Source organism: Oncorhynchus mykiss, chromosome 23, assembly GCF_013265735.2.
Source record: "Oncorhynchus mykiss isolate Arlee chromosome 23, USDA_OmykA_1.1, whole genome shotgun sequence".
Classification (NCBI taxonomy): domain Eukaryota; kingdom Metazoa; phylum Chordata; class Actinopteri; order Salmoniformes; family Salmonidae; genus Oncorhynchus; species Oncorhynchus mykiss.
In genome coordinates this window covers 2,529,893-2,553,367 of record NC_048587.1, presented here as the reverse complement: position 1 = coordinate 2,553,367, position 23,475 = coordinate 2,529,893, and the positions used below count along the sequence as shown (strand labels likewise).

At 47.3% G+C, this 23,475-nt stretch overlaps 1 protein-coding gene across 1 annotated transcript; it reads right to left on the bottom strand.

Moving 5' to 3' along the window:
• Positions 1 to 11,998: 11,998 nt before the first annotated feature.
• On the bottom strand, positions 11,999 to 22,912 carry LOC110513179 (transmembrane protein 26-like). Its single transcript, XM_036960524.1, has 6 exons — positions 22,602 to 22,912; positions 22,344 to 22,440; positions 21,402 to 21,491; positions 20,688 to 20,896; positions 15,622 to 15,701; positions 11,999 to 12,575 (listed from the first exon to the last, which is right to left on the bottom strand). The coding sequence occupies exons 1-6, from the start codon at positions 22,787 to 22,789 to the stop codon at positions 12,313 to 12,315; spliced, it is 927 nt and encodes a 308-aa protein (XP_036816419.1). The 5' UTR covers positions 22,790 to 22,912; the 3' UTR covers positions 11,999 to 12,312.
• Between the last annotated feature and the right edge of the window lie 563 nt (positions 22,913 to 23,475).

Below are 23,475 nucleotides of genomic sequence, written 5' to 3'. Positions count from 1 at the left end.
GAGACATTATAGCTCCCATAACAGACCACAGAGTTAGAGAGACATTATAGCTCCCATAACAGACCACAGAGTTACAGAGACATTATAGCTCCCATAACAGACCACAGAGTTAGAGAGACATTATAGCTCCCATAACAGACCACAGAGTTACAGAGACATTATAGCTCCCATAACAGACCACAGAGTTAGAGACATTATAGCTCCCATAACAGACCACAGAGTTACAGAGACATTATAGCTCCCATAACAGACCACAGAGTTACAGAGACATTATAGCTTCCATAACAGACCACAGAGTTACAGAGACATTATAGCTCCCATAACAGACCACAGAGTTAGAGACATTATAGCTCCCATAACAGACCACAGAGTTACAGAGACATTATAGCTCCCATAACAGACCACAGAGTTACAGAGACATTATAGCTCCCATAACAGACCACAGAGTTACAGAGACATTATAGCTCCCATAACAGACCACAGAGTTAGAGAGACATTATAGCTCCCATAACTGAGGACAGAGTTAGAGACATTATACGGTGCATTCCCAAAGTATTCAGACCCCCTAATACTGCAGAAATGTTTTGGTATCCCCTTCCCCAGATCTGTGCCTCGACACAATCCATTCTCAGAGCTCTACGGACAATTCCTTTGACCTCATGGCTTGGTTTTTGCTCTGACTTGAACTGTAAACTGTGGGACCTTATATAAACAGGTGTGTGCCTTTCCAAATCATGTCCAATCAATTGAATTTACCACAGGTTCACTCTAATCAAGTTGTAGAAACATCTCAAGGATGATCAATGGAAACAGAATGCACCGGAGATCAATTTCAAGTCTCATAGCAAAGGGTCTGAATACTTATATAATTAAGGTATTTCTGTTTTTGCTTTGTCATTAGGGGGTATTATGATGTCATTAGGGGGTATTATGATGTCATTATGGGGTATTATGATGTCATTATGGGGTATTATGATGTCATTATGGGGTATTGTGATGTCATTATGGGGTATTTTGATGTCATTAGGGGGTATTGTGATGTCATTAGGGGGTATTATGATGTCATTAGGGGGTATTATGATGTCATTATGGGGTATTGTGATGTCATTAGGGGGTATTATGATGTCATTAGGGGGTATTGTGATGTCATTAGGGGGTATTATGATGTCATTAGGGGGTATTATGATGTCATTAGGGGGTATTGTGATGTCATTAGGGGGTATTATGATGTCATTAGGGGGTATTATGATGTCATTATGGGGTATTGTGATGTCATTAGGGGGTATTATGATGTCATTAGGGGGTATTGTGATGTCATTAGGGGGTATTATGATGTCATTAGGGGGTATTATGATGTCATTAGGGGGTATTGTGATGTCATTAGGGGGTATTATGATGTCATTAGGGGGTATTATGATGTCATTAGGGGGTATTATGATGTCATTAGGGGGTATTATGATGTCATTAGGGGGTATTATGATGTCATTAGGGGGTATTGTGTGTAGATTGATGAGGAAAACGGGCTGTAACGTAACAAAAGGTGGAAAAAGTCAAGGGGTCTGAATATTTTCTGAATGCACTGTATATTCCAAAATGTTATAACCACCCATATATAATCACCCTTCAGCTCCCCTCAACCCCTCCCATCTATCTCTGACCACCATCCAGTCCCCCCCTTCAGCTCCCCTCAACCCCTCCCATCTATCTCTGACCACCATCCAGTCCCCCCCTTCAGCTCCCCTCAACCCCTCCCATCCATGTTGTTTATATTTGTCATATAGTTTTTTCTCAACTGTGCTGTGATGTTTCACACAAGTTCTAAAACGTTCTATTCTCATAGTTTCTACAGATTGTAAATGAAAGATAAAATATTTGTACAGTACTTGATTGAACTGCTAAGGCAACGGTTGGCCATACATTCAACTGTTGAATAAAATAAAGATGCAGCATAATACAACGACATGGAATTACATTCTTCTGTTATGAGCGTTGCTACTATCTAGCTATACTGACTACTGATTAAAACCATTCACTGACATTCCCCACACAGGCTGTACAAATCAGTTGCTTACCACCCCAATAGATCCACAAACGATGCAATCGCCATCACTCTGCCTTATCCCATCTGGACAAGAGGAATACCTATGTAACAATGCTGTTCATTGACTATAGGTCAGCATTCAACACCACAGTACACTCCAAGCTCATCATTAAGCTCGAGGCACTGGGTCTGAGCACCGCCCTGTGCAATTGGGTCCTGGACTTCCTGACGGGCCGCCGCCAGGTGGTGAAGGTAGGTAACAACACCTCCACTTCACTGAACCTCAACACTGGGGCCCCACGGGGGGACGAGACAGCCTACAGGGAGGAGGTGAGGGCTCTGGGAGTGTGGTGCCAGGAAAATAACCTTTCACTCAACGTCAACAAAACAAAGGAGATGATTGTGGAAACAGCAGGGAGCACCCCCCTATCCACATCTACAGGGCCGCAGTGGAGAAGGTGGAAAGCCTCAAGTTCCTAGGCATCACATCACTGACAAAATGAAATGTTCCACCCACACAGTGTGGTGAAGGTGCAACACCTTGGCACCTAAAACCCTCAGACACTTTTATAGATACACAGTTGAGAGCATCCTGTCGGGCTGTATCACCGCTTGGTACGGAAACTGCACCTCCCACAACCGTAGGGCTCTCCAGAGGGTAGTGAGGTCTGCACAACGCATCACCGGGGACAAACTACCTGCCCTCCAGGACACCTACACCACCAGATGTCACAGGAAGGACAAAAATATCAAGGACAACAACAACCCAAGCCACTGCCTGTTCACCCCATTACCATCCAGAAGGCGAGGTCAGTACAGTTGCATCAAAGCAGGGACCGAGAGACTGAAAAACACCTATCTCAAGGCCATCAGACTGTTGAACAGCCATCACTAGCACGGAGAGGCTGCTGCCTACACAGACTCGAAATCATTGGGCAATTGAATAAATGGATCACTAGTCACTTTAATAATGTTTACATCTCTTGCATTACTCATCTACACACTCTTAGTCTATGCCGCTCTGACATTACTCACCCATATATTTCTATATTCCAATCCTTTACTTAGATTTGTGTGTATATGTTGTGAAATTGTTAGATATTACTGCACTGTAAGGGTTTTGACTTGAGGTTGTCATGTACTGTCATGTTGTGTCTTGTCTCTGTCCTTTCCCTTCACCCTGTCTCCCTCTGCTGGTCGTTGTTAGGTTACCTTTTCTCCCCCGCTTTCCCCCAGCTGTTCCTTGTCTCCTCTAACTACCCATTCACCCCGTTTCCCACCTGTTCCCTTTTTCCCTCTGATTAGGTCCCTATATCTCTCTCTGTTTCTGTTCCTGTCCTTGTCGGATTCTTGTTTGTTGTGTTTCATGCCTGAGCCAGACTATCGTCATGTTTGCTGTAACCTTGTCCTGTCCTGTCGGAATCTGCCGGTCTATCTGAGCCTACCTATGTTTGGTTATTAAAGAAGCTCTGTTTAAGTTAGTTCGCTTTTGGGTCCTCATTCACTCACCATAACAGAAGAATCCGACCCAGAATGGACCCAGCGACTTCGGATCCTCTCCACTCAGCCGTCGGGATCCAGGGAGCGATGCTAGGCAGACACGAGCAGGAAGTGTCTGCTGCTCGACATGCCGTTGAGACCCTGGCCACCCAAGTCTCCAACCTCACAGAACAGGTTCACCATCTCCGCCTCGATCCACCGGCCACTTCCAGGGCTTTCGAATCTCCGGAGCCCAGAATCAATAACCCGCCGTGTTACTCTGGGGAGCCCACTGAATGCCGCTCGTTCCTCACCCAGTGTGATATTGTGTTTTCTCTCCAGCCCAACACTTACTCCAGGAGCACTGCTCGTGTCGCCTACGTCATATCTCTCCTTATTGGACGGGCTCGTGAGTGGGGCACGGCAATCTGGGAGGCAAGGGCTGAGTGTACTAACCAGTATCAAGACTTTAAGGAGGAGATGATACGGGTTTTTGATCGATCTGTTTTTGGGGAGGAGGCTTCCAGGGCCCTGTCTTCCCTATGTCAAGGCAATCGATCCATAACAGACTACTCTATTGAGTTTCGCACTCTTGCTGTCTCCAGTGGCTGGAACGAGCCGGCCTTGCTCGCTCGTCTTCTGGAGGGTTTCCGCGCAGAGGTAAAGGATGAGATTCTCTCCCGGGAGGTTCCTTCCAGCGTGGATTCCTTGATTGAACTCGCTATTCGCATTGAGCGACGGGTTGATCTTCGTCACCGAGCTCGTGGAAAGGAGCTCGCGCTCTCCGTCGCCTCCCTCTCCGCATCACTACCATCTTCCTCTGCCGGCTCGGGTGCTGAGCCCATGCAGCTGGGAGGTATCCGCATCTCGACTAAGGAGAGGGAACGGAGAATCACCAACCGCCTCTGTCTCTATTGCGGTTCCGCTGGTCATTTTGTCACTTCATGTCCAGTAAAAGGCCAGAGCTCGTCAGTAAGCGGAGGGCTACTGGTGAGCGCTACTACTCCTGTCTCTCCTTCAAGATCCTGCACTACCTTGTCGGTCCATCTACGCTGGACCGGTTCGTCAGCTTCCTGCAGTGCCTTAATAGACTCTGGGGCGGAGGGCTGTTTTATGGACGAGACCTGGGCTCGGGAACATGACATTCCTCTCAGACAGTTAAAGGAGCCCACGGCCTTGTTCGCCCTGGATGGTAGTCCTCTCCCCAGGATTCAGCGTGAGACGCTACCTTTAACCGTCACTGTTTCTGGTAATCATAGTGAAACCATTTCTTTTTTAATTTTTCGTTCACCTTTTACACCTGTTGTTTTGGGCCATCCCTGGCTAGTTTGTCATAATCCTTCCATTAATTGGTCTAGTAATTCTATCCTCTCCTGGAACGTCTCTTGTCATGTGAAATGTTTAATGTCTGCTATCCCTCCTGTTTCCTCTGTCTCTTCTTCACAGGAGGAGCCTGGTGATTTGACAGGGGTGCCGGAGGAATATCACGATCTGCGCACGGTGTTCAGTCGGTCCAGGGCCACCTCTCTTCCTCCACACCGGTCGTATGATTGTAGTATTGATCTCCTTCCGGGAACCACCCCCCCCCGGGGTAGACTATACTCTCTGTCGGCTCCCGAACGTAAGGCTCTCGAAGATTATTTGTCTGTAGCTCTTGACGCCGGTACCATAGTCCCCTCCTCCTCTCCCGCCGGAGCGGGGTTTTTTTTTGTCAAGAAGAAGGACGGGTCTCTGCGCCCCTGCATAGATTATCGAGGGCTGAATGACATAACAGTGAAGAATCGTTATCCGCTTCCTCTTATGTCTTCAGCCTTCGAGATCCTGCAGGGAGCCAGGTTTTTCACTAAGTTGGACCTTCGTAACGCTTACCATCTCGTGCGCATCAGGGAGGGGGACGAGTGGAAGACGGCGTTTAACACTCCGTTAGGGCACTTTGAATACCGGGTTCTTCCTTTCGGCCTCGCTAACGCTCCAGCTGTCTTTCAGGCATTAGTCAATGATGTCCTGAGAGACATGCTGAACATCTTTGTTTTCGTTTACCTTGACGATATCCTGATTTTTTCACCGTCACTCCAGATTCATGTTCAGCACGTTCGACGTGTCCTCCAGCGCCTTTTAGAGAATTGTCTTTTTGTGAAGGCTGAGAAGTGCACTTTTCATGCCTCCTCCGTCACATTTCTCGGTTCTGTTATTTCCGCTGAAGGCATTAAGATGGATCCCGCTAAGGTCCAAGCTGTCATTGATTGGCCCGTCCCTAAGTCACGCGTCGAGCTGCAGCGCTTTCTCGGCTTCGCGAACTTCTATCGTCGTTTCATCCGTAATTTCGGTCAGGTGGCAGCTCCTCTCACAGCCCTTACTTCTGTCAAGACGTGCTTTAAGTGGTCCGTTTCCGCCCAGGGAGCTTTTGATCTCCTCAAGAATCGTTTTACATCCGCTCCTATCCTTGTTACACCTGACGTCTCTAGACAGTTCGTTGTCGAGGTTGACGCGTCAGAGGTGGGCGTGGGAGCCATCCTTTCTCAGCGCTCCCTTTCTGACGACAAGGTCCACCCATGCGCGTATTTTTCTCATCGCCTGTCGCCGTCGGAACGTAACTATGATGTGGGTAACCGCGAACTGCTCGCCATCCGGTTAGCCCTAGGCGAATGGCGACAGTGGTTGGAGGGGGCGACCGTTCCTTTTGTCGTTTGGACTGACCATAGGAACCTTGAGTACATCCGTTCTGCCAAACGACTTAATGCGCGTCAGGCGCGTTGGGCGCTGTTTTTCGCTCGTTTCGAGTTCGTGATTTCTTATCGTCCGGGCTCTAAGAACACCAAGCCTGATGCTTTGTCTCGTCTCTTCAGTTCTTCAGTAGCCTCCACTGACCCCGAGGGGATTCTCCCTGAGGGGCGTGTTGTCGGGTTGACTGTCTGGGGAATTGAGAGGCAGGTAAAACAAGCGCTCACTCACACTCCGTCGCCGCGCGCTTGTCCTAGGAACCTTCTTTTCGTTCCCGTTCCTACTCGTCTGGCCGTTCTTCAGTGGGCTCACTCTGCCAAGTTAGCCGGCCACCCTGGCGTTCGGGGCACGCTTGCTTCCATTCGCCAGCGTTTTTGGTGGCCCACCCGGGAGCATGACACGCGTCGTTTCGTGGCTGCTTGTTCGGTCTGCGCGCAGACTAAGTCCGGTAACTCTCCTCCTGCCGGCCGTCTCAGGCCGCTTCCTATTCCCTCTCGACCGTGGTCTCACATCGCCTTAGATTTTGTCACCGGACTGCCTTCGTCAGCGGGGAAGACTGTTATTCTTACGGTTGTCGATAGGTTCTCTAAGGCGGCTCATTTCATTCCCCTTGCTAAGCTTCCTTCTGCTAAAGAGACGGCACAAATCATCATCGAGAATGTTTTCAGAATTCATGGCCTTCCGTCAGACGTCGTTTCGGACAGAGGTCCGCAATTCACGTCTCAATTTTGGAGGGAGTTTTGCCGTTTGATTGGGGCTTCCGTCAGTCTCTCTTCCGGCTTTCACCCCCAGTCTAACGGTCAAGCAGAACGGGCCAATCAGACTATTGGTCGCATCTTACGCAGTCTTTCTTTTCGTAACCCTGCGTCTTGGTCAGAACAGCTCCCCTGGGCAGAATACGCCCACAACTCGCTTCCTTCGTCTGCGACCGGGCTATCTCCTTTTCAGAGTAGCCTCGGGTACCAGCCTCCGCTGTTCTCATCTCAGTTCGCCGAGTCCAGGCTCCGCTCAGGCTTTTGTCCAACGTTGCGAGCGCACCTGGAAGAGGGTCAGGTCTGCACTTTGCCGTTATAGGACGCAGACTGTGAGGGCTGCTAATAAGCGTAGAACTAAGAGTCCTAGATATTGTCGCGGTCAGAGAGTTTGGCTCTCCACTCAGAACCTTCCCCTTAAGACGGCTTCTCGCAAGTTGACCCCGCGGTTCATTGGTCCGTTCCGTATTTCTCGGGTCATTAATCCTGTCGCAGTTCGACTTCTTCTTCCGCGATACCTTCGTCGCGTCCACCCGGTCTTCCATGTCTCCTGCATCAAGCCCGTCCTTCGCGCCCCCGCTCGTCTTCCCCCCCCCCCCCCCCCATCCTTGTCGAGGGCGCACCCATCTACAGGGTCCGTAGAATTTTGGACATGCGTCCTCGGGGCCGTGGTCACCAGTACCTCGTAGATTGGGAGGGGTACGGTCCTGAGGAGAGGAGTTGGGTTCCCTCTCGGGACGTGCTGGACCGTGCGCTGATCGAGGATTTCCTCCGTTGCCGCCAGGTTTCCTCCTCGAGTGCGCCAGGAGGCGCTCGGTGAGTGGGGGGGTACTGTCATGTACTGTCATGTTGTGTCTTGTCTCTGTCCTTTCCCTTCACCCTGTCTCCCTCTGCTGGTCGTTGTTAGGTTACCTTTTCTCCCCCGCTTTCCCCCAGCTGTTCCTTGTCTCCTCTAACTACCCATTCACCCCGTTTCCCACCTGTTCCCTTTTTCCCTCTGATTAGGTCCCTATATCTCTCTCTGTTTCTGTTCCTGTCCTTGTCGGATTCTTGTTTGTTGTGTTTCATGCCTGAGCCAGACTATCGTCATGTTTGCTGTAACCTTGTCCTGTCCTGTCGGAATCTGCCGGTCTATCTGAGCCTACCTATGTTTGGTTATTAAAGAAGCTCTGTTTAAGTTAGTTCGCTTTTGGGTCCTCATTCACTCACCATAACAGAGGTTGTTTATAGGGGTGCCAGGTAGGTTGTGCCTACCAGAGAAAACATTGGTTTCTCCTTTTGGTTTGGGAGGGAATGAGTCCCATCTGGTCCGTCAAGTCTACACCAATACAAAGGACTTATGTAAAAGTCAGGATGGAAATAAACTTTTCATAAACCCTTAAAACATTGAAAAGAACTTCAAAAACAACTATTCTTTTGTGTGTTGTATTACCAACAAATGATCACACACACATAACAATATCACACAATGAGTTCTGGTTCCTCCAGAAATGTCCTGTACCTCGGGCCTAAAAGAGTCCAGCCCGGTAAAGGACTGTTAAAAATCCAGACAGACACCTCTGCTGTCAGCCCTCTACCACCCTAACCCAGAGATATTTATCAGTTCAGACAGACACCTCTGCTGTCAGCCCTCTACCACCCTAACCCAGAGATATTTATCAGTTCAGACAGACACCTTTGCTGTCAGTGTTACGATTTTCTTTAGGTGAAGGAGAGTCGGACCAAAATGCGGCGTGGTTATTTAGATACATCTTTAATGAAGATGAAACACGAACAATACAAAAACCATAAACGTAACGTGAAAACCGAAACAGCCTAAACTGGTGCAAACTAACACAGAGACAGGAACAATCACCCACGAAACGCTCAAAGAATATGGCTGCCTAAATATGGTTCCCAATCAGAAACAACGATAAACACCTGCCTCTGATTGAGAACCACTCCAGACAGCCATAGACTATGCTAGAACACCCCACTAAGCCACAATCCCAATACCTACGAAAACCCCAAGACAAAACACACCACATAAATAAACCCATGTCACACCCTGGCCTGACCAAAATAATAAAGAAAACACAGAATACTAAGACCAGGGCGTGACAGAACCCCCCCCCCCCCCCCCCAAGGTGCGGACTCCCGACCGCACAACTAAACCCATAGGGGAGGGTCCGGGTGGGCGTCTGTCCACGGTGGCGCCTCCGGCGCGGGACGTGGACCCCACTCTAACAAAGTCTTAGTCCCTTTGCCCCGCGTCCTTAGATAGGCGACCCTCGCCGCCGACCTTGGCCTAGTAGTCCTCACCAAGGGCCCCACTGGACTGAGGGGCAGCTCGGGACTGAGGTAGCTCGGGACCGAGGTAGCTCGGGACTGAGGGGTAGCTCAGCACTGAGAGGAAGCTCAGCACTGAGAGGAAGCTCAGGCAGGTAGTTGGCTCTGGCAGATCCTGGCTGGCTGGCAGATCCTGGCTGACTGGCGGATCCTGGCTGAATGGCGGATCCTGGCTGACTGGCGGATCTGGAAGATCCTGGCTGACTGGCAGCTCTGGCTGCTCCATGCTGACTGGCTGCTCTGGCTGCTCCATGCTGACTGGCTGCTCCATGCTGACTGGCTGCTCCATGCTGACTGGCTGCTCCATGCTGACTGGCTGCTCCATGCTGACTGGCTGCTCCATGCTGACTGGCTGCTCCATGCAGACTGGCTGCTCTGGCTGCTCCATGCTGACTGGCTGCTCCATGCTGACTGGCTGCTCCATGCAGACTGGCTGCTCCATGCAGACTGGCGGCTCCATGCAGACTGGCGGCTCCATGCAGACTGGCGGCTCCATGCAGACTGGCGGCTCCATGCAGACTGGCTGCTCCATGCAGACTGGCGGCTCCATGCAGACTGGCGGCTCCATGCAGACTGGCGGCTCTGGCTGCTCCATGCAGACTGGCGGCTCTGGCTGCTCCATGCAGACTGGCGGCTCTGGCTGCTCCATGCAGACTGGCGGCTCTGGCTGCTCCATGCAGACTGGCGGCTCTGGCTGCTCCATGCAGACTGGCGGCTCTGGCTGCTACATGCAGACTGGCGGCTCTGGCTGCTCCATGCAGACTGGCGGCTCTGGCTGCTCCATGCAGACTGGCGGCTCTGGCTGCTCCATGCAGACTGGCGGCTCTGGCTGCTCCATGCAGACTGGCGGCTCTGGCTGCTCCATGCAGACTGGCGGCTCTGGCTGCTCCATGCAGACTGGCGGCTCTGGCTGCTCCATGCAGACTGGCGGCTCTGGCTGCTCCATGCAGACTGGCGGCTCTGGCTGCTCCATGCAGACTGGCGGCTCTGGCTGCTCCATGCAGACTGGCGGCTCTGGCTGCTCCATGCAGACTGGCGGCTCTGGCTGCTCCATGCAGACTGGCGGCTCTGGCAGCTCCTTGCAGACTGGCAGCTCCTTGCAGACTGGCAGCTTCTTACAGACTTGCAGCTCCTTGCAGACTGGCAGCTACTTGCAGACTGGCAGCTCTGAACAGGCAGGAGACTCCGGCAACGCTGTAGAGGCGGAAGGCTCTGGCAGCGCTAAACAGGCGGGAGACTCCGGCAGCGCTATAGAGGAGGAAGGCTCTGACTGCGCTGAATAGGCGGGAGACTCCGGCAGCGCTGTAGAGGAGGAAGGCTCTGGCAGCGCTAAACAGGCAGGAGACTCCGGCAGCGCTGGAGAGGAGGAAGGCTCTGGCAGCGCTGTAGAGGAGGAAGGCTCTGGCAGCGCTAAACAGGCAGGAGACTCCGGCAGCGCTGGAGAGGAGGAAGGCTCTGGCAGCGCTGGACAGGCGAGGCGCACTGTAGGCCTGATGCGTGGTGCTCGCACTGGTGGTACTGGGCCGAGAACACGCACAGGAAGCCTGGTGCGGGGAGCTGCCACCGGAGGGCTGGTGCGTGGAGGTGGTACTGGATAGACCGGACCGTGCAGGCGCACTGGAGCTCTTGAGCACCGAGCCTGCCCAACCTTACCTGGCTCGATGCCCCTCTAGCCCGGCCGATACGAGGAGCTGGTATGTACCGCACCGGGCTATGCACCCGCACTGGAGACACTGTGCGCACCACAGCATAACACGGTGCCTGCCCAGTCTCTCTAGCCCCCCGGTAAGCACAGGAAGTTGGTCTCCTGGAGAGTCGGACCAAAATGCAGCGTGGTTATTTAGATACATCTTTAATGAAGATGAAACACGAACAATACAAAAACCATAAACGTAACGTGAAAACCGAAACAGCCTAAACTGGTGCAAACTAACACAGAGACAGGAACAATCACCCACAAAACACTCAAAGAATATGGCTGCCTAAATATGGTTCCCAATCAGAGACAACGATAAACACCTGCCTCTGATTGAGAACCACTCCAGACAGCCATAGACTATGCTAGAACACCCCACTATACCACAATCCCAATACCTACAAAAACCCCAAGACAAAACACACCACATAAATAAATCCATGTCACACCCTGGCCTGACCAAAATAATAAAGAAAACACAAAATACTAAGACCAGGGCTTGACAGTCAGCCCTCTATCCACCCTAACCCAGAGATATTTATCAGTTCAGACAGACACCTCTGCTGTCAGCCCTCTACCACCCTAACCCAGAGATATTTATCAGTTCAGACAGACACCTCTGCTGTCAGCCCTCTATCCACCCTAACCCAGATATATTTATCAGTTCAGACAGACACCTCTGCTGTCAGCCCTCTATCCACCCTAACCCAGAGATATTTATCAGTTCAGACAGACACCTCTGCTGTCAGCCCTCTACCACCCTAACCCAGAGATATTTATCAGTTCAGACAGACACCTCTGCTGTCAGCCCTCTATCCACCCTAACCCAGAGATATTTATCAGTTCAGACAGACACCTCTGCTGTCAGCCCTCTATCCACCCTAACCCAGAGATATTTATCAGTTCAGACAGACACCTCTGCTGTCAGCCCTCTATCCACCCTAACCCAGAGATATTTATCAGTTCGCAGGAGAGCAAAACCAGTGTTTCCAACGGCGCAGTTTAATCATAAAAACCACCGGAAAACAGAACAATCAATAAATGGTACAAAAACCCGTCGCACACCAGCATAACGTGCACAAGCCCTTACAAACATTATTACGGACAAGGACATGGGGTTAAATAAACAACATGTAATGAATGGAATTGGAACCAGGTGTGTGGAAAGACAAAAAACTAATGGAAAATGAAAGGTGGATCGGCGATGGCTAGAAGACCGGTGACGTCGACCGCCGAACGTCGCCCGAACAAGGAGAGGGACCGACTTCGGAGGAAGTCGTGACAATAACCCCAGATCAACCTGAAGCCTTGTAGTCGCAGTAGATGGCAAACAGACGGTAGAAGTTCAGAATGACCACCAGGAAGTTCTTGATGGCGAAGAAGATGAGCATCTGGTGTATGACGTGGAAGTAGAGGATGAGGGTGAGGCGGACCACCAGGAAGGGTCCGTCCTGGACGAAGAGGCTCTCCACCATGCTCCATATATCTGTCCTTAGTCTGGCCAGCAGAGACACACCCTGGTCCCCCTCTGAATATTCATCAGGTCTGGAGGTAGACACTGGGGAGAGAAGAGACATTGGTCAGCTGGTCATGTGGGATAAGTTAGTGACATTGAAATCCAGAATCTGTGTCTAAATATCGCCACATACGTACATACTGACTGAATAAAATAAATATAAATATATTTGCAGTGGGGTCCCAAGAAATTCTGGTGGAAAATATTGTCATTACCGTAATTCCCTGTATAACAGTACAATAACATTATGGTTACCATAAATCCCTGTATAACAGAGCAAGCAGAAATTTGTATTCTGTAGCACAAACTCAAAAAAGTTCTGGAGAATAAGAGCACCTCCTCCCAGCTGCCCATTGCACTGAGGCTAGGAAACACTGTTACCACCGATAAATCCACAATAATTGAGAATTTCAATAAGCATTTTTCTACGGCTGGCCATGCTTTCCCCCTGGCTACCCCTACCCTGGTCAACTGCCCGGCACCCTCCACACACCCCATTTCTCCTTCACCCAAATCCAGATAGCTGATGTTCTGAAAGAGCTGCAAAATCTGGACCCCTACAAATCAGCCGGGCTAGACAATCTGGACCCCCTCTTTCTAAAATTATCTGCCGAAATTGTTGCAACCCCTATTACTAGCCTGTTCAACCTCTCTTTCGTATCGTCTGAGATTCCCAAAGATTGGAAAACTTCCGTGGTCATCCTCCTCTTCAAAAGGGGGAGTCACTCTAGACACAAACTGCTACAGACCTATATCTATTCTACCCTGCCTTTCTAAGGTCTTTGAAAGCCAAGTTAACAAACAGATTACTGACCATTTCGAATCTCACTGTACCTTCTCCACTATGCAATCTGGTTTCAGAGCTGGTCATGGGTGCACCTCAGCCACGCTCAAGGTACTAAAAGATATCAGAACCGCCATCGATAAGAGACATTACTGTGCAGCCGTATTCATCGACCTGGCCAAGGCTTTCGACTCATTTACAAAATAGCCTCCAATACTCTACTCAACAAATTGGATGCAGTCTATCACAGTGCCATCCGTTTTGTCACCAAAGCCCCATATACTACCCACCACTGCGACCTGTATGCTCTCGTTGGCTGGCCCTCACTACATACTTGTCGCCAAACCCACTGGCTCCAGGTCATCTACAAGTCTCTGCTAGCTAAAACCCTGCCTTATCTCAGCTCACTGGTCACCATAGCAGCACCCACCCATAGCACGTGCTCCAGCAGGTATATCTCACTGGTCACCCCCAAAGCCAATTCTTCCTTTGGCCGACTTTCCTTCCAGTTCTCTGCTGCCAATGACTGGAACGAACTGCAAAAACCTCTGAAGCTGGAGACTCTTACCTGCCTCACTAACTTTAAGCGCCAGCTGTCAGAGCAGCTCACAGTTCCCTGCACCTGTATGTAGCTCATCTGTAAATAGCCCATCCAATCTAACTCATCCCCATTCTGTATTTATTTATTTTTAGCTTTCTCCTTTTCACCCCATTATCTCTACTTGCACATTCATCTTCTGCACATCCTACCATTCCAGTGTTTAATTGCTATATTGTAATTACTTCGCCACCATGGCCTATTTATTGATTTACCTCCCTAATCTTACCTCATTTGCACATGCTGTATATAGATTTGTGTACTGTATTATTGATTGTATTTGTTTATTCCATGTGTAACTCTGTGTTGTTGTTTGTGTCGAACTACTTTGCTTTATCTTGGCCAGGTTGCAGTTGCAAATGAGAACTTGTTCTCGACTACCTGGTTAAATAAAGGTTTCTCCTATAGAGCTCAATTTTTATGGAATGGTCTGCCTACCCATGTAAGAGACGCAAACTCGGTCTCAACCTTTAAGTCTTTACTGAAGACTCATCTTTTCAGTGGGTCATATGATTGAGTGTAGTCTGGCCCAGGAGTGGGAAGGTGAATGGAAAGGCTCTGGAGCAACGAACCGCCCTTGCTGTCTGTGCCTGGCCGGTTCCCCTCTTTCCACTGGGATTCTCTGCCTCTAACCCTATTACAGGGGTTAGAGTCACTGGCATACTGGGGCTCTTTCATACCGTCCCTGGGAGGGGTGCGTCACTTGAGTGGGTTGAGTCACTGATGTGATCTTCCTGTCTGGGTTGGCGCCCCCCCTTGGGTTGTGCCGTGGTGGAGATCTTTGTGGGCTATACTCGGCCTTGTCTCAGGATGGTAAGTTGGTGGTTGAAGATATCCCTCTAGTGGTGTGGGGCTGTGCTTTGGCAAAGTGGGTGGGGTTATATCCTTCCTGTTTGGCCCTGTCCGGGGGTGTCCTCGGATGGGGCCACAGTGTCTCCTGACCCCTCCTGTCTCATTCTCCAGTATTTATGCTGCAGTAGTTTATGTGTCGGGGGGGCTAGGGTCAGTTTGTTATATCTGGAGTACTTCTCCTGTCCTATTCGGTGTCCTGTGTGAATTTAAGTGTGCTCTCTCTAATTCTCTTTCTCTCTTTCTTTCTCTCTCTCGGAGGACCTGAGCCCTAGGACCATGCCTCAGGACTACCTGACATGATGACTCCTTGCTGTCCCCAGTCCACCTGGCCGTGCTGCTGCTCCAGTTTCAACTGTTCTGCCTTATTATTATTGGACCATGCTGATCATTTATGAACATTTGAACATCTTGGCCATGTTCTGTTATAATCTCCACCCGGCACAGCCAGAAGAGGACTGGCCACCCCACATAGCATGGTTCCTCTCTAGGTTTCTTCCTAGGTTTTGGCCTTTCTAGGGAGTTTTTCCTTGCTACCGTGCTTCTACACCTGCATTGCTTGCTGTTTGCGGTTTTAGGCTGGGTTTCTGTACAGCACTTTGAGATATCAGCTGATGTACGAAGGGCTATATAAATACATTTGATTTGATTTGATTTTGATAATTCCCTGTAGAACAGAGCAATAACATTATGGTTACCATAATTCCCTGTATAACACAGCAATAACATTATGGTTACCATAATTTCCTGTATAACAGAGCAATAACATTATGGTTACCGTAATTCCCTGTATAACAGAGCAATAACATGATTGTTACCGTAACCATAAGAAGAGCCAGGATATAAACACACAGTACCTGACAGGTGGAGAGGAAACTGGAACATACTCCACGTCCAGACTCCGAGGATGACGTACACCATGCTGGGACTGCTGTCCCTGTGGGAGACATGGTTTAACATTGTTAAGGGTGTGAAGCTGCAGAAACATTCACATGTATGTTTCTCTGCACTGGTACTATAGCCTGGGTCCAGTCTGTTTCTGTTTCTAATGGAATTGTCATGGTACTATAGCCTGGGTCCAGTCTGTTTCTGTTCCTATTGGAATTGTCATGGTACTGTAGCCTGGGTCCAGTCTGTTTCTGATCCTAATGGAATTGTCATGGTACTGTAGCCTGGGTCCAGTCTGTTTCTGTTCCTATTGGAATTGTCATGGTACTATAGCCTGGGTCCAGTCTGTTTCTGATCCTAATGGAATTGTCATGGTACTGTAGCTTGGGTCCAGTCTGTTTCTGTTCCTAATGGAATTGTCATGGTACTATAGCCTGGGTCCAGTCTGTTTCTGTTCCTAATGGAATTGTCATGGTACTATAGCCTGGGTCCAGTCTGTTTCTGTTCCTAATGGAATTGTCATGGTACTATAGCCTGGGTCCAGTCTGTTTCTGTTCCTAATGGAATTGTCATGGTACTATAGCCTGGGTCCAGTCTGTTTCTGTTCCTAATGGAATTGTCATGGTACTGTAGCCTGGGTCCAGTCTGTTTCTGTTCCTAATGGAATTGTCATGGTACTATAGCCTGGGTCCAGTCTGTTTCTGTTCCTAATGGAATTGTCATGGTACTATAGCCTGGGTCCAGTCTGTTTCTGTTCCTAATGGAATTGTCATGGTACTATAGCCTGGGTCCAGTCTGTTTCTGTTCCTAATGGAATTGTCATGGTACTATAGCCTGGGTCCAGTCTGTTTCTGTTCCTAATGGAATTGTCATGGTACTATAGCCTGGGTCCAGTCTGTTTCTGTTCCTAATGGAATTGTCATGGTACTATAGCCTGGGTCCAGTCTGTTTCTGTTCCTAATGGAATTGTCATGGTACTATAGCCTGGGTCCAGTCTGTTTCTGTTCCTAATGGAATTGTCATGGTACTATAGCCTGGGTCCAGTCTGTTTCTGTTCCTAATGGAATTGTCATGGTACTATAGCCTGGGTCCAGTCTGTTTCTGTTCCTAATGGAATTGTCATGGTACTATAGCCTGGGTCCAGTCTGTTTTTGTTCCTAATGGAATTGTCATGGTACTATAGCCTGGGTCCAGTCTGTTTCTGTTCCTAATGGAATTGTCATGGTACTATAGCCTGGGTCCAGTCTGTTTCTGTTCATTATGGAATTGTCATGGTACTATAGCCTGGGTCCAGTCTGTTTCTGTTCATTATGGAATTGTCATGGTACTGTAGCCTGGGTCCAGTCTGTTTCTGTTCATTATGGAATTGTCATGGTACTATAGCCTGGGTCCAGTCTGTTTCTGTTCCTAATGGAATTGTCATGGTACTATAGCCTGGGTCCAGTCTGTTTCTGTTCCTAATGGAATTGTCATGGTACTGTAGCCTGGGTCCAGTCTGTTTCTGTTCCTATTGGAATTGTCATGGTACTGTAGCCTGGGTCCAGTCTGTTTCTGTTCATTATGGAATTGTCATGGTACTATAGCCTGGGTCCAGTCTGTTTCTGTTCATTATGGAATTGTCATGGTACTATAGCCTGGGTCCAGTCTGTTTCTGTTCCTAATGGAATTGTCATGGTACTATAGCCTGGGTCCAGTCTGTTTCTGTTCCTAATGGAATTGTCATGGTACTATAGCCTGGGTCCAGTCTGTTTCTGTTCCTAATGGAATTGTCATGGTACTATAGCCTGGGTCCAGTCTGTTTCTGTTCCTAATGGAATTGTCATGGTACTATAGCCTGGGTCCAGTCTGTTTCTGTTCCTAATGGAATTGTCATGGTACTATAGCCTGGGTCCAGTCTGTTTCTGTTCCTAATGGAATTGTCATGGTACTATAGCCTGGGTCCAGTCTGTTTCTGTTCCTAATGGAATTGTCATGGTACTATAGCCTGGGTCCAGTCTGTTTCTGTTCCTAATGGAATTGTCATGGTACTATAGCCTGGGTCCAGTCTGTTTCTGTTCCTAATGGAATTGTCATGGTACTATAGCCTGGGTCCAGTCTGTTTCTGTTCCTAATGGAATTGTCATGGTACTATAGCCTGGGTCCAGTCTGTTTCTGTTCCTAATGGAATTGTCATGGTACTATAGCCTGGGTCCAGTCTGTTTCTGTTCCTAATGGAATTGTCATGGTACTATAGCCTGGGTCCAGTCTGTTTCTGTTCCTAATGGAATTGTCATGGTACTATAGCCTGGGTCCAGTCTGTTTCTGTTCCTAATGGAATTGTCATGGTACTATAGCCTGGGTCCAGTCTGTTTCTGTTCCTAATGGAATTGTCATGGTACTATAGCCTGGGTCCAGTCTGTTTCTGTTCCTAATGGAATTGTCATGGTACTATAGCCTGGGTCCAGTCTGTTTCTGTTCCTAATGGAATTGTCATGGTACTATAGCCTGGGTCCAGTCTGTTTCTGTTCATTATGGAATTGTCATGGTACTATAGCCTGGGTCCAGTCTGTTTCTGTTCATTATGGAATTGTCATGGTACTGTAGCCTGGGTCCAGTCTGTTTCTGTTCATTATGGAATTGTCATGGTACTATAGCCTGGGTCCAGTCTGTTTCTGTTCCTAATGGAATTGTCATGGTACTATAGCCTGGGTCCAGTCTGTTTCTGTTCCTAATGGAATTGTCATGGTACTGTAGCCTGGGTCCAGTCTGTTTCTGTTCCTATTGGAATTGTCATGGTACTGTAGCCTGGGTCCAGTCTGTTTCTGTTCATTATGGAATTGTCATGGTACTATAGCCTGGGTCCAGTCTGTTTCTGTTCATTATGGAATTGTCATGGTACTATAGCCTGGGTCCAGTCTGTTTCTGTTCCTAATGGAATTGTCATGGTACTATAGCCTGGGTCCAGTCTGTTTCTGTTCCTATTGGAATTGTCATGGTACTATAGCCTGGGTCCAGTCTGTTTCTGTTCCTAATGGAATTGTCATGGTACTATAGCCTGGGTCCAGTCTGTTTCTGTTCCTAATGGAATTGTCATGGTACTATAGCCTGGGTCCAGTCTGTTTCTGTTTCTATTGGAATTGTCATGGTACTATAGCCTGGGTCCAGTCTGTTTCTGTTCCTAATGGAATTGTCATGGTACTATAGCCTGGGTCCAGTCTGTTTCTGTTCCTAATGGAATTGTCATGGTACTATAGCCTGGGTCCAGTCTGTTTCTGTTCCTAATGGAATTGTCATGGTACTATAGCCTGGGTCCAGTCTGTTTCTGTTCCTAATGGAATTGTCATGGTACTATAGCCTGGGTCCAGTCTGTTTCTGTTCCTAATGGAATTGTCATGGTACTATAGCCTGGGTCCAGTCTGTTTCTGTTCCTATTGGAATTGTCATGGTACTATAGCCTGGGTCCAGTCTGTTTCTGTTCCTAATGGAATTGTCATGGTACTATAGCCTGGGTCCAGTCTGTTTCTGTTCCTAATGGAATTGTCATGGTACTATAGCCTGGGTCCAGTCTGTTTCTGTTCCTAATGGAATTGTCATGGTACTATAGCCTGGGTCCAGTCTGTTTCTGTTCCTAATGGAATTGTCATGGTACTATAGCCTGGGTCCAGTCTGTTTCTGTTCATTATGGAATTGTCATGGTACTATAGCCTGGGTCCAGTCTGTTTCTGTTCATTATGGAATTGTCATGGTACTGTAGCCTGGGTCCAGTCTGTTTCTGTTCATTATGGAATTGTCATGGTACTATAGCCTGGGTCCAGTCTGTTTCTGTTCCTAATGGAATTGTCATGGTACTATAGCCTGGGTCCAGTCTGTTTCTGTTCCTAATGGAATTGTCATGGTACTGTAGCCTGGGTCCAGTCTGTTTCTGTTCCTATTGGAATTGTCATGGTACTGTAGCCTGGGTCCAGTCTGTTTCTGTTCATTATGGAATTGTCATGGTACTATAGCCTGGGTCCAGTCTGTTTCTGTTCATTATGGAATTGTCATGGTACTATAGCCTGGGTCCAGTCTGTTTCTGTTCCTAATGGAATTGTCATGGTACTATAGCCTGGGTCCAGTCTGTTTCTGTTCCTAATGGAATTGTCATGGTACTATAGCCTGGGTCCAGTCTGTTTCTGTTCCTAATGGAATTGTCATGGTACTATAGCCTGGGTCCAGTCTGTTTCTGTTCCTAATGGAATTGTCATGGTACTGTAGCCTGGGTCCAGTCTGTTTCTGTTCCTAATGGAATTGTCATGGTACTATAGCCTGGGTCCAGTCTGTTTCTGTTCCTAATGGAATTGTCATGGTACTGTAGCCTGGGTCCAGTCTGTTTCTGTTCCTAATGGAATTGTCATGGTACTATAGCCTGGGTCCAGTCTGTTTCTGTTCCTAATGGAATTGTCATGGTACTATAGCCTGGGTCCAGTCTGTTTCTGTTCCTAATGGAATTGTCATGGTACTATAGCCTGGGTCCAGTCTGTTTCTGTTCCTAATGGAATTGTCATGGTACTGTAGCCTGGGTCCAGTCTGTTTCTGATCCTAATGGAATTGTCATGGTACTATAGCCTGGGTCCAGTCTGTTTCTGTTCCTAATGGAATTGTCATGGTACTATAGCCTGGGTCCAGTCTGTTTCTGTTCCTATTGGAATTGTCATGGTACTGTAGCCTGGGTCCAGTCTGTTTCTGTTCATTATGGAATTGTCATGGTACTGTAGCCTGGGTCCAGTCTGTTTCTGTTCATTATGGAATTGTCATGTCAAGAGTGCAGAAACAGACTGGCACCCAGGCTACATATAATGTCTACTGACTTAAAATATCTACATCAGACAGTATCTCTGAAGTTAAGGGTTAGGGGTCGGGGTTAAGGTACTGACTTGACATTAGACAGTATCTCTGAGGTTAGGGTTAGGGGTTAGAGGTCAGGGAGTGTCTCTGAGGTGAGCTCCAGGATGCCAGGTTATGGTTAGGGGTTAAGGGTTAGGGTTTAGGGGTTAGAGGTCAGGGTTTAGGGACTCACTTGACATCCAACAGTGTCTCTGAGGTGAACTCCAGGATGTCAGCGGCAGTGCCTACGAAGATGAGGAGGAGCTGAGACAGTTCATCCCTGGTCACCCCTCCTGCAACAGGGAGCAGCCACTTCCCTATGACCAGCAGGATCAACAGGGTCTGGTGCAGGGCCAGGATCCAGTCGTTAGCGCACACTGACGACAACAGAGATACTGAACCCTGTTGGGCCAAGCAGAGAGACACATAGTGGTTAGTATAACTGATTAGAGGTTATTAATGGCTAGGTAACTCCAACCAGAGAGACACATAGTGGTTAGTATAACTGATTAGAGGTTATTAATGGCTAGGTAACTCCAACCAGTGTTGTTATTATTAAAGATCAGTATCTCAAAATCTCCCTTAAAAAACATGAATTAATGTTTTCTAAGAGGTTAAGGGAGAGCCCAGTTCAGGCCAGGGGAGGGTACTACAGCCAGCAGCAGAGTCTGCCACATGAATAAAAGTCCTGTGTGACTAAGCTTGTAATAGTTTTTATTACGGGTTGTTTAGTTAAAAAACTACCTCTGTAGATGTATTTTAGTTATAAAAAGTCTGAGCTCACAATAAAGTCTTTGAGGTGCACCAGCAGCATTACCAAACAAACTGGTGTTAAAGACAGCCTCTGTCTAGTTAGGCCTGTAGGAAAAACCTGCAGGACACAGGAAACACTGTGGCTTCTGCCCACCTGGAGTAACGTCTCGCTGCCATTGGTGGAATTCCCTCTCCACATGTTTAACAGGCTCTTTATGTTTTCAGATGAATCCAGTTTGTCACACTGAGGATGAACAGACATACAGTCATGAGTTAAATTGATACGATACTATGTGTTCTAGCCTACAGTATGGACAATAGAAAAGAAACAGCATCATTTACACACAGTACATGATTATATTCACCATCATTTACACACAGTACAGTATATGATTCCATTCACCATCATTTACACAGAGCACAGTATATGATTCCATTCACCATCATTTACACAGAGTACAGTATATGATTACATTCACCATCATTTACACAGAGTACAGTATATGATTTCATTCACCATCATTTACACAGAGTATATGATTCCATTCACCATCATTTACACACAGTATATGATTCCATTCACCATCATTTACACAGAGTACAGTATATGATTTCATTCACCATAATTTACACACAGTATATGATTTCATTCACCATCATTTACACAGAGTATATGATTCCATTCACCATCATTTACACACAGTATATGATTCCATTCACCATCATTTACACAGAGTACAGTATATGATTTCATTCACCATAATTTACACACAGTATATGATTTCATTCACCATCATTTACACACAGTATATGATTTCATTCACCATCATTTACACACAGTACATGATTACATTCACCATCATTTACACAGAGTACAGTATATGATTTCATTCACCATCATTTACACAGAGTACAGTATATGATTTCATTCACCATCATTTACACAGAGTACAGTATATGATTCCATTCAGCATTATTTACACAGAGTACAGTATATGATTTCCGCTCATTATGCAAGTTACAAATAAATGTACAACTAAAGTAAAGGAATAAATGATTAAAAATCCTAAATAAAACAGAACATCAAAGTCCTTACCCTGGAATCAGTAGCTTTGTTCTGTTGATGATGTAACTCTAGAATCCATAGAGATGGAATGATACTGATGAGGAACAGGAAGATGGCAGGAGAAAACCTGGAGACACGGAAAGATAACTTGAAAAGGTATTAAAAACAAAACAAACAAACAAATCAAGGCTACTAAACTTTAAGAAAAAGTAATTTCACAGTTCTATGTTATTTAGATTTACCATTTATAATCCTGTAATTTCACAGTTCTATGTTATTTAGATTTACCATTTATAATCCTGTAATTTTTTTCTCTTCAGGGTTAAAATCATCTCGACCACCAGAGGAAGATAAAGGATCGTCAAGAACCAATAAAGAGCATTATTCTTAACCCAGACCACTCTCCATACTCCTATCAGAGAGATGAGAAGGAATAGCGACCGGGTAACAACCGCACAGATAAACTTCACTATCATCTTTTTGTCTGGGTCGGAGAAATACTATACAACTCCAGCTGCCTCATTAACGGGGCATGCTTCTAGTCTGCTCGCTGTCAGCCACTTCAACACACCGTTGAAAAAGTGACCGTTTAGGCACGCCTCCGCACAACAAATACCCAATGGGTGCTGCCGGTGGCAAAATGCTGCGCTTGACGCGAGACATTGCAAAGCAATTAGTTGAGTAAAAGTAAATGTTACATGTTTAAAGGAGTTGCATGTAGGAAGTATTATTATACGGTGCATTCGGAAAGTATTCAGACCCGTTTCTACATTTTGTTACGTTACAGCCTTATTCTAAAATTTATACAATTCTTTTTTTTTCTCATCAATCTACACTATACCCCATGATTACAAATCGAAAACAGTTTTTTAATTTGAGCAAATTTATAAAAAATGAACACATAAATACCTTATTTACATTAGTATTCAGACCTTTGACTACGAGACTCAAAATTGAGCTCAGGTGCATCCTGTTTCCATTGTTCATCCTTGAGACGTTTCTACAACTTGATTGGAGTCCAACTGTGGTAAATTCAATTGATTGGTCATGATTTGGAAAGGCACACACCTGTTTATATAAGGTCCCACAGTTGACAGTGCAATTCAGAGCAAACCCCCCCCCTCAAATAATAATTTAAAACTACATTGTTGGCTAGAGGCTC

Bases quoted from the DNA above. Each gene is read 5' to 3' on its own strand.
- LOC110513179 (XM_036960524.1), bottom strand. From the start codon at position 22,789: ATGATAGTGAAGTTTATCTGTGCGGTTGTTACCCGGTCGCTATTCCTT. The intron at 22,441-22,601 runs GTAAATCTAAAT...CCGTGTCTCCAG, and splicing joins AAATTACAGGATTATAAATG to GTTTTCTCCTGCCATCTTCC. The intron at 21,492-22,343 runs GTAAGGACTTTG...GTTCATCCTCAG, and splicing joins ACAAAGCTACTGATTCCAGG to TGTGACAAACTGGATTCATC.